This window comes from Pterocles gutturalis, unplaced genomic scaffold, assembly GCF_000699245.1.
Source record: "Pterocles gutturalis isolate BGI_N339 unplaced genomic scaffold, ASM69924v1 scaffold3063, whole genome shotgun sequence".
Taxonomy (NCBI): domain Eukaryota; kingdom Metazoa; phylum Chordata; class Aves; order Pterocliformes; family Pteroclidae; genus Pterocles; species Pterocles gutturalis.
Window position 1 is genome coordinate 661 of NW_010122690.1, and position 10,517 is coordinate 11,177.

A 10,517-nucleotide genomic window follows, 5' to 3' on the forward strand; every position below is an offset into this window, starting at 1 on the left:
GACATTGACACATAATAAAAGCAAGAATTAGTGCATAGGCCAGTATTCTCCTGACTGTTTTCTCAGTGCCTTTAATGAAAAGAAGAGGAGCCAACTTTCCCTGGACTCCTTGGAAAATTCCCAACCTGCATGTTTCCTCGTGCTTGGGTACTGAGAACATCCCCTTCAGCTACACGGGGAGGAACCCTTCTTCCTTTTAATTCTTTCCCCCACATGGTTCCCATTTACTCACACTTCTCTTTAAATGTTTTTAATATTACTTTAGCTAAAGGTCACTGAAATTCCCACTTCTGAGCCCGTCAAGTTTTCCATTCCCATCATAGAAAAGGTTTTTGTTAAAGGCAGCGTGTGTGGCAAGGAAGGGGCTGTGATCCACACCGGAGGAGAACAAAAGAGGCAGACAGCTGCCTTCTGCCCCGGTTAAACCAGACTTGTACTAGCACCGAGAACTCACTTTACACAGGGGAACTTCCCTCAGTGAGCAAGAAGGGCCCCTGAAGATGCTAATGCCTCTCTGCCCCCTCTAAATAATTTCATCTTTTTCCTCTAAACTACAGCATGTGTGACTGCTGGGTGAGTGAGATAGGCTGCAGCACAGGACTATGAGAATATCACATAGCTCCAACTAATTATGACCTGCAACTAATAATCATCGTAAAAAGAAAACAAATATATTACAAGGACCCAGCTGTATTATTAAGTGCAAAAACAAGAGCCTGGACTAAGACCTTCTCTCTGTGTTACACATTTAAACTTTTCAAACGTGTCAAAGACGATGAGTACTTTTATTTTTCAAGCCCTTAGCTCTGAGTTTCAGTGATCTTTCTGCTCCTACGAGGAAGAACAGGTAAGGGAGAACTTTCCAAGATGAAATACACAATTTGTATTAGCAATGAAGTAGTGACATGTCACTGATTGTCACATAGTGCTTGCAGTAAGAGTAATGCTGAAATTTGGTTTATGTTAGGCAAGAAAATATTATCAAGCATAAGCCTGTCTTCCAAGTTAGTCACACAAGCTGATGATTAGAAAAGTGCTGTAAAAGATGGAACAGCCGCTTTCAAACTCCTGGCTTCTTGCAGCTCAGCAGAACCTTTCTATTCAGGCACCTCAAGAGTTTGCTTGCTCCTGTGTAAATTACATTCTCATCCTTCCACTGTCCCCCACTGGAGGTGTCAGAGCAGCTTGGTTAAAAGCAGAAAGCTACAGCCCATCCTCCAGCATATGGACAATTGAAGACACAGCCAACTTGTGTCGTGGACCGGACAGAGAAAGCAGTGAAGGAAACGATGTTGAGTCTTTTCACAGCTTTCAGAACAAGGTGTTCTAGACTTCTTGCAACATGGTGAAATCCTTTTAGGAAAACCCCTGAAAAACCTTTTCACGTGCACTGATGTTTTTGAGCAACCCTTTTAGACAAACTGTCATCCAAAAATAATGAGCTACTTCTCTCTGATAATATTCAGCAAATAAAGGGATTGATTAAATTAGAAATATTAATTCATAATCACCACACAAGGGCCTGTCATTAAACTTCAGCTGTACTAATTTCTTATATCAGGATGTTTTTTAACTCTGAAGCAAATGCCAGTTTTGCATTTTCCCAGCTGCTTAGTAGATCTGTATGATTTATTCTGCTTCGCAATTTGTGCCTGAAGTTTGTAGATCTAGTAACAAACCCCTGAATCCACTTGATTTCACAGTGGAAATCACTTTCTACTACTAGAGAAGGCAGAGGGTTAGCTGTTGTGTTGTTTTGTCAGTACACTGGAGTTCAGTTCCCTGGATACTTGAATACAGCTGCAGCGCCCATGCCGGTTCCAATGCACATCGATACCACACCGTATGCTCTGAAACGAGAGAACACATGGAAGTAAGACAAATCAGGTTTAGATTACCTGGGGAAAAAAAATAATACAATACATTTCAGCTATCCACTGCTCTCCTGTATCACCAAGAGATTCTAACTCTGGAGCAGGTCCTGGTGCCCTGGAGTTCTTGCAGGGTGTTTGCAGAGCATGTGGACACACGTTTTTCTGCTTTCTGAACAGGAACAAGTAAGTGCACCAGAAGCTCCCCAGCCACCTGCCTCAGACTTACTAGCAGTGAGGCTGAGCTAGAAGAACTGCTTTGACTCACATGGGCTGAGAAAGAAACTCTTCCTTTCCTGCCTCCTAGCAAAGCCACGTGAAGGGCAGTGCTCTGTAAAGGTTCAAGGTAAATTTGGATAGTCAGATGACATGCAGTAGGATTTGTGGAAAAACAGAGCAGAAAGCCTGATCTCAGAGCAAGTTCTTCTACTTCAGTTTGGGGTGGATTCTTTTTGCCTGATTTGCTTAGAATTGAACAGCTTGCCAGCGCTGTTACCCTCTCCTCTCGGCAGGGGCACAGCTCAGCCCAAGGTGCCCAAGTTACTTACGTACACATAAGGCGTTAAGGTTAATACCGTTCCTCACCTCTTCCCTCTGCGCTTCAATTCATTAAGCAAAGTGACAACTTGACGAGCACCAGTACAGCCCAGGGGGTGCCCCAGTGCTATTGCTCCTCCCAGGGGGTTGACCTTCTCCATGGGAATGCCCAGCTTTTCCACACAGTACAGAGCCTGGAAAGACACAGGGAATGGTTTCATGGAGATGCTTTAAACAGTCAGTACTCAGAGACCTGAGCCCAGCTAAACCATCTTTCCCAGTGGAAAGGAGGGGGACCGTGTTACAAACCCAGAGCACACAAAGTGAGCTCAGCCTATCGACTTCACCTCAAATGGAGCCCAGGTGCTTTCTGACAGGCATGTCATAGATTTGCGGAAGACACAGTAGTGGACTTTCTACTTTCGTAAGGACCTCCAAATTAGGGAGCGCAAAACGTTCAGACTGACACCATCCGATAACAATTTACAGCCCTTGGGAAACAGATTTTGCAAGCTGGTACGAGGATACAATAGCAAAGATTACATTCTTATTAATGTGTCCATGTCTTATGGGCAAATTTTTCTTCTTTATTTTTTAATATTAAGCTGTATAAGCAATGCCCTGCTCATTTTTATTTGAAGGAAAGGAAAAACAGTCTGCACATGTTATTGACATTTGGCTGAAGATGCAGTATGTGGAACAAGTTCAAATCTTAATCTGGAGAGCAAGCTGAAATACACTCAGCCACCAAATAATGTAGCAAACTCCAAGAGGACAATCGCTCACCTGGCTTGCAAAGGCTTCATTAATTTCAAATACATCGATGTCATCCAGAGTCAGACCTGTGGTTCAGAAAAGTCAGGATTTAAAAGGAGATATTTCTGCCTTATGACTGTATCAAAGAGAATAATTCTTTCACTGTTATGAATTCTAGTTCTACTCCACTAATGACAAAAAGAGGGGGACCTTGGCTCCACGTGGGGTATCTACACTTGTATGCGTGTTTATGTGTAACAATGTCACCAGACTGCAAAACGTCACAGTTCATGGTGTTGTGTCACTGAGTTTGTCAAGTTTCCTTAGATTAAATGTGATTTCTTTGCAGAGGGAGTAAAGATTGAAGGGTATTTCAAGACTAAAACTACAGGTGAGCATGCAACCACAGCAATGACAGGCAGACACAACAATAAGGGACAGCTATAAGAGCTGTTTAATCTGGTAAGTACGATAAGAACCCTGAGGATGCCTGTTCTACTGGTCAGATGTCAAAATTGTAAAGAAAAAAACCCCCAAAACCCCACAAAACCAACCCCCCCACATGCTGGTCATATTAAGGAAGAGAAAACAGCACTAAATGAACACTGAACACTTGCCACATGTTAAATGTTTGTTGAGACTGTGGAGGGATTTAATCCTGAGCTTCTCAAAGGCGAGGGAATGACAACTGATACATGAGTACCAGTAAACACCATTACGATAACCTGGGGCAGGATCTCTTTGAAGGTTTTGAATTTAAGTTCACTGTTCCTATGGCTGAGAGCTGCACATGCCAGAATAATATAATTTTAAATTTCAGTCTGCAGAGTGCGATGGGCCTTGTGCCGAACACTGTACGAATGACGAGTGGTTCTCACCTGCGTTCTCCACAGCTGCAGGGATCGCGTAGGCTGGCCCTATGCCCATGACATCGGGTGGGACCCCAACCACAGCGAAGGACCGGAGCACCCCCAGGATGGGGAGTCCCAGTTGTGCTGCTTTTGAGCGTTTTGCCAGGAGAACAGCAGCTGCTCCGTCGCTGACCTGGCTGGCATTACCTGTTGGAAGAGATCGATTAATACCTTTTTTGTCTAAGCGCATTCTATTAGAAGGCAGGTAAACCACAGGAACAACATAAATTTAACACCAGGGCTGACCTGCTGTAGTGCTGCCACCCTCTTTGAAGGCAGGTTTCAGCTTTGCCAAGCCTTCCAGGGTCGTGGAGGCCCTAATCCCTTCGTCTTGGTGCACGGTGATTGTTTTTTTGTTGCCCTGATTGTCTAGAACAGTGGTCTTCACTGGAACAATCTCCGCTTTAAACAGTCCCGTCTGCTGAGCTTTTGCTGCTCTGTTAAAGAAGAGGATGAAAGGTTAAAATATTCTGGAAATGAACTGCAAGAGAACTCATGTCAAGGAAACCAGTTAGTAAAAGACTTAACCAAGATGTCCTCATGCAAGAGGCGAGGATCGCGTTCACATACCCTTTGGCGATATCAGTTCAATGTCAGTGAGAAAGGCTGGCATGCCAAGTTCCCTAAGGAGCGGGGCCAGAATTTAAAGGTTAACTGGCCTGTGCAGTGGTTTCCTGTATTAGATAAATAATTGGACCGGGGCGATGCTTAAACAGAGCTCTGAAAGTTAGTTTAACTCTTTGACGGCAGCAACTGTGACACATCACCTGCCACTGGACTGCCCCACGGATTCCAGGGGTCAGGTTAAATCACTGCCAAAGGAAACTAAGAGGAACGTTATCAGAGGTAGAATTGGACTCGCTCGGAGCCAAACACCTGCAGTGAAGACAAGCCGCTTCTCATAAGCTCAGCAGTTCTCTAGAAACAGCTACGTTTAAATATTCCCCCCCTTCGGAAAGGCTCCTTCTGCTGCCACCCTCGTGTTTTTTCAAATGAGACTGAGCCAAAGCCACACTGAAAATATTGATCCATACATTCACTTCAGAAACCTCGGCCTTTGGATGCTGGAAACACAGGGGCTCTCGGTGCGCAGGGCTCACACGCCTGGTGACACGTGTGTACGATCGGTCACAATCCCCTGTACAGCTCTGGGCTCAGCGTTCCTTATTGCACAACCGGGGACACGCACTGGTCTCCACTCTGACCATCTCAAGCTGCTTTACTCACTATTAAGTTTTCAAAGGCAGCGTGAAGGCTGCACTTAACCAATCTTGCGAAGCAGTAAAGCTTTTTTTCTCTGTATTTATGCTTTAATTAAAAAAGTTAAAAAAATAAAATTGATTTACTTTTGTTGGGAAACCAAGGCGAAGGCATCTTGCTTCTTTCGGGAAACTCCAAACTTCTCTGCCACATTTTCTGAGGTTATTCTGGGGAAAACAAAAATCACAGAATTAATCAATGACACAACTAATGGAGCTGCAGTTGCCTTCTACTAAGAAGTCTCCAAGCTAACTGCTGCCTTCACTACCTAGAACCACTTGGCAGAAGCAAATCCTGAATCAAATCCAGAATGAAAACACGGTTCAAATCCACTCTGAACTTTTTACTCATGAAGTCACTGAACTTAAGACATAAGACAAGGAAATACTTCATCAGAGTTGCTGATCCTCCCATCATCTCACACAATGAATCTTCCACCGCAACAAAGCTCTCTGTATTCAGGTTGATTTGAAACAGTAGGGTCACCGAGACAGACATCTAGAAACCCCTGAAACTTTGGGAAAAGGAAACACTTACCCCATAGGAATAAGGCAATCTCGAGCCTTGCTGTTCTCCATCATGCTGGAACCGATGTCACCCGGGTTACTTGCATCTCTGAGGGACATCGTTTCCACGCTAAACACAAGAAAAAAACTGAATTTGCTACCCATGTTTTCATACTGTATTTGTGGTGATTGCTCAGTCAAGACTTATCAGAACTCAGTATCTTGACAGCATGCCTTCCTATCACCCTACTTCAGCTGATAATGAACAACTGGCTGAAGCAGAAGCATCAATGTAAAAATTACCATGGAATGAAAACAGATTGCTAGATAAAATTGATCCTTGTTTCACCAAGGACAGGGCACCAATGTCAGCAGTGAATTTCTCATGTTTCCACACTGAGGAAGGAATTGCTAATGATTCTGGCACTTTTGTCCTCAATCAGAATGAGAAATCTGAGGTTCTAGGACCGGAGTTTCCAGCGAGATTGTCAACAGCCATAAAAATTCCATTTACAGCTGAAGAATCGGTTGGTAGTATAAGTATTAAGCAAACCATGACAAAGAGATTTTCAGTGAGTTACACCATTTGTATTTCGCAACACGGGAGAATTTAAGACTTGGATCCCAGAGGCTGCAGCCCTTCACCTAGAAATGAGTTAACAGATCGAAGATACCCAATTTTACCGCATAAATACGCAGCCATCGCTTAAGACTAAGTTTTTGTGAAGTCTGTCTAGACCATGAAGCCTAAGATGGGAAGAGGGTTGGATTTCTACTCTGCACCACATAAATACATTAACCAAGAGTAAGTAACAAAGAAAACACTCCCAGAAAACGCAAGGCAAGCAAAAAAAGTTAAGGCTTTTCCCCAACCAGCTTACAGTGTTATCAGGAATTTAAACCAAGTCTAATATGGCACACTGCATTACTTGACTTCAGCGGCATCTACTCCCAGATGGAAAGCACAGAATGAGGCTTTAAGAGCAAATCACAGCTCCTGCACTTTTGCGGCAAAGGGCATCCAGTATCTTCCCACCAACAGAGCAGGTGAGTCCACTCAGGGGGAGAGCACGACTTGGGATGAACCCAGCTCACAAATGTCATTTGTAACATATGGATTTTATGTCTTCAAGAAGAGCACTGCAGGGGAGAGGCCAGAAAACTTCCCACGATGAAAGGCGGTGGCTTGCACATCCAAAGGCGCAAACCCTCTGAGCCTTTCAGTACCTTTAAGTGTATCAAGATCTTGCTCAACCAAGTGCATGCAGGTGTTGAGAAGTGGTAAATATAAATATTTTCCTAAGGGCTACCGGATGACTGTGTACAGTAATAATTCAAGAAAGACTTAGAGTTACCAAGGTAAAGAAAAAGAGAAACCCAATATTTCAGCCTCAGGATTACGGAATACTTTTTTTTTTTTAATTAATTCTTCTGAAGTGAATGTGTATGTGGTTACTAGTATTTCTCCAAAGCCAACCTAACATTTACAGAATCCTCTAAAAAATAAACACTTCTTGTCATGTTAGGACTGCAGCAAAGAACAGGATGCCCATCCACTGCAAAAGAACATCCGCTGTGAGTCTGTAGAACAGTTATTCGCACGGGTAGGACATTAATTTTTTTATCGAAGATAGCTGCTGGTCTTCTAAGACACTAGTTAATTGGAGATGAGTTAAAAAGCTAATTATGGCAGGCACTTGCAGGCTGTCAGAGCTCTGCACACAAATGGTATCCTACAGCAGGGCCGGGGACCCGAATAAAACAGCTTTTTGCATGCTTGTAAGAGACACTCAGGCTCTTATTGCAACCCCAGCAGACATGTCACCAAGACAAAAACTTCTAGGGAATTACAGGACTTTCAAGCACGCTCTCTCAGACCCTGTAAGATGAACCGATCTTCTGTGAAAGTACTCAGCAGCCTCTGGACATACTCAAATTGCATCTGCAGCCACCACTTAAATTCAGGTCCTAATTTTTGAGTTTATTCATTTGTTAAATGAGGACAGCATCTATTTCCTTGTGGGGGACAGATCTCATTGGAAGGGATTTCTCATTCCTAACACAAGAGCTACTGCAGAGGGACAGAGTGCGACCTTCAGGCAGCATAAGGAAGGACCACAAAAAATAAATTCTTACCCACAGGCCAAGCCAATGTCATACGAGCCATTTCGGATGCCACCTGTAACAGCAGTGCACGAACATTCTTACTATCACCAGGAGGCAAAAGCATTTCCATCCCACCTGCTGTTTCATGAACACCTGAGATACCCAGTACAGCCAAATGGGGCATTTCCTCTGCCCTCCCACCTGCCAGAACATGAGCAAGGCCAAGGAGCTGATAGGGCTGAAGAGTAACCACGAGCTGACACGCACCCAAAGAAGACAGGAGGGACCCTTCTAGAAGGCGCCCAACGTGAAAGTGATGGTAGAACTCATCCTCAGAAAACCAAGTTACTTCTCTAGGGGTAACCTCGGCCACTCAAGAAAATATTCACCTAATACCACACTGAAAATTACCAACAGGAGAAAACATCATCACTATTTTTACTGCTCACAGAGACTGGAGGACAGGAGAGATGAGCATGTGGGGTGGGGCAGGCATTGACTCAGCTCCAAGTACCCATAACACTCACCTGCTATATTGATAATGGCCTGTAGCCCAGAGGAACACTGCCGGTTCACGCTCGAGCATGGCACCGTCTCTGGAATACCACTAAGAAATAAGGCAGCATTGGCAAAAAACTCAGTGATGAAAAACAGCAACAAACCAAACCTCTAAACAGAGCATTATGCCACTTAATTAAACATTAACCCTGAAGTTCAAGACATGCCTTTATATATTCATTGACCTATTTGATCCTGCACCAAAAGAAAGCAAAGGTCATAGATAATTGCCACACTTGATTTGCAAGCAGCTCTGAGGGCTGTTTCCCCACAGGTCTGTCTTCAGAAGGTCCTCTGTAAGCAAGGCCCTCTCGTGTGCCTAGTTCCCGAACTCTGATCAGGGCCAGAAATCCTGAAAGGCTCTGCAATATTTGTAATTACTGGGGGGCTGTGTCTGCACCTCTCCAAAGTGGTGGCTGCACACTGATTTACAGGAGCAGACATAACTTGGCAATAGACACTGGCTGAAATACTTGGAAGCTGGGATCCAGCTCAATATGAGCCATCGAAACGAACAGACAGACTGCAAACTCCATGGTTTTGGGGTCACACTGAGCAGAGAGCACAGCTTGCAGTACGGAAAAGCAGCAGGTGCAGCTGGGAGCCCACCAGACAAGATCTCCCATTCACAGCCTCAACACAGGCAGCGCAAACAGACTAAACAGCCTCACCTCTGCCTCCCTGCCCCTGGGCCATCGGGGTTCTCTAAACACTCAATCCAAGTCTAATTTCTAGGCAAAAGGTCATTTGCTGTAACTTACTAGGAGTGTAGGTGCCTCATCGCAACCTCTGACCTAGTGCTGCTGTGTAGCCAAGGCCCAAGAAAGAGAGGATGAACCTCGATCTGGTTGAGGTTTTACCTTAGAAACTGTGCAACTCTTGCAATCAAAGCGCCAGCTCCAGGCTGCAGCACGTTTCCTGAGTGCAAAGATACGATTCCAGTCAATCAGTTGCAATTCCCTTGCTATTTGCTGCAGGCACCAAAAGGGATGTTAATGTCACCACGGCTTGGTACTGTCCGGCACCCAGATCAGAGCCCCACCACTTGACAGAACAGTCACGAAGGGCGTAATTCCATAAACCTAATGCTACACACTTACCCCTTCCAACCCCCTGATACTTCCAATTACCCCATGGGACACCAGGAGCAGCCAGTCCCAGAGAGCTGTCCAGACTGGGAATTTCAAGTCTGGATGGAGGTTCACTCACCCACACAGATGTCTCCCAGGACCTCAGGACGAAGATTGACATCTTGAAGGACAGCTGTCATAACAGCAGACAGCAGTTCATCGGGTGTAGTATCCTAAGAGCACAGGGGATTAGCGCTACTCAGGGAACACCAGTAACCACCTTGTCACCAGTTCACCCTCAGACTGCTTCCGAGGGTTACTGCACCATGCTCAGCTTTACTGCTCAACTCAAGACGGTTGTCATTTTCCTATAAAAGCTGAATTATTCTGCATCGTTTTTACCCTGGACATCTTCCAAGCACTGTAACGCACACTGCTTTCTCATCTGACTTGGTTTTATACGAGGGCCTTCGAAGATCAATGACTAAAGTGACTTATATCACAGAACTTAACAAGCAGAGCCTCTGAATTAATTTTATGAAAGAAAGGAGGGCATCCCCTCAGCTGGTGGCAAGCGCTGCAGGCTGACAAGGCCCATTCTGAGGGATGGCAGCAACACATGTTCTTCGGGGCCATCCTGGCACCATGCTCTTGCCCCGCTCAGAGCCACGGGACTCTGCGCTTGCCACCCAGCGAGGAAAGGGGCCACTCCAGGAGAAGGGTGGCAGCGCGGTCGGTACCCACGAAAGCCAGGCAGGCGAGGCAGCCGCTGCTTCTCCAGGCGGCTGGTGTTTAATCCCAGTGTGCGGGGAGGGGAGGCAAGGGGGGGACCCAATTCCCTGTGGGCACTGCTGGGGGGCCTCAACGCCTGGGGGTCCCCGGCCCAGCACCCTGAGGGGGCCTCAGCAGGCGGGTGAGGGAGGAGGCGGGAAGAACCCCCCG

General features: G+C 45.5%; 1 protein-coding gene across 1 annotated transcript; it reads right to left on the reverse strand.

Annotated features, from left to right (window-relative positions):
• Window positions 1-1,550: 1,550 nt before the first annotated feature.
• Window positions 1,551-9,808, reverse strand: ACAA1 (acetyl-CoA acyltransferase 1; the record flags this gene model as incomplete). The annotated part of the gene is made up of 11 exons (XM_010077581.1): window positions 1,551-1,850; window positions 2,457-2,602; window positions 3,195-3,250; window positions 4,043-4,222; window positions 4,322-4,512; window positions 5,422-5,502; window positions 5,873-5,971; window positions 7,978-8,020; window positions 8,475-8,554; window positions 9,366-9,423; window positions 9,715-9,808. Coding segments are annotated over 11 exons (1,104 nt in total), but the record flags the coding sequence as incomplete, so codon positions are not given.
• Window positions 9,809-10,517: the final 709 nt, after the last annotated feature.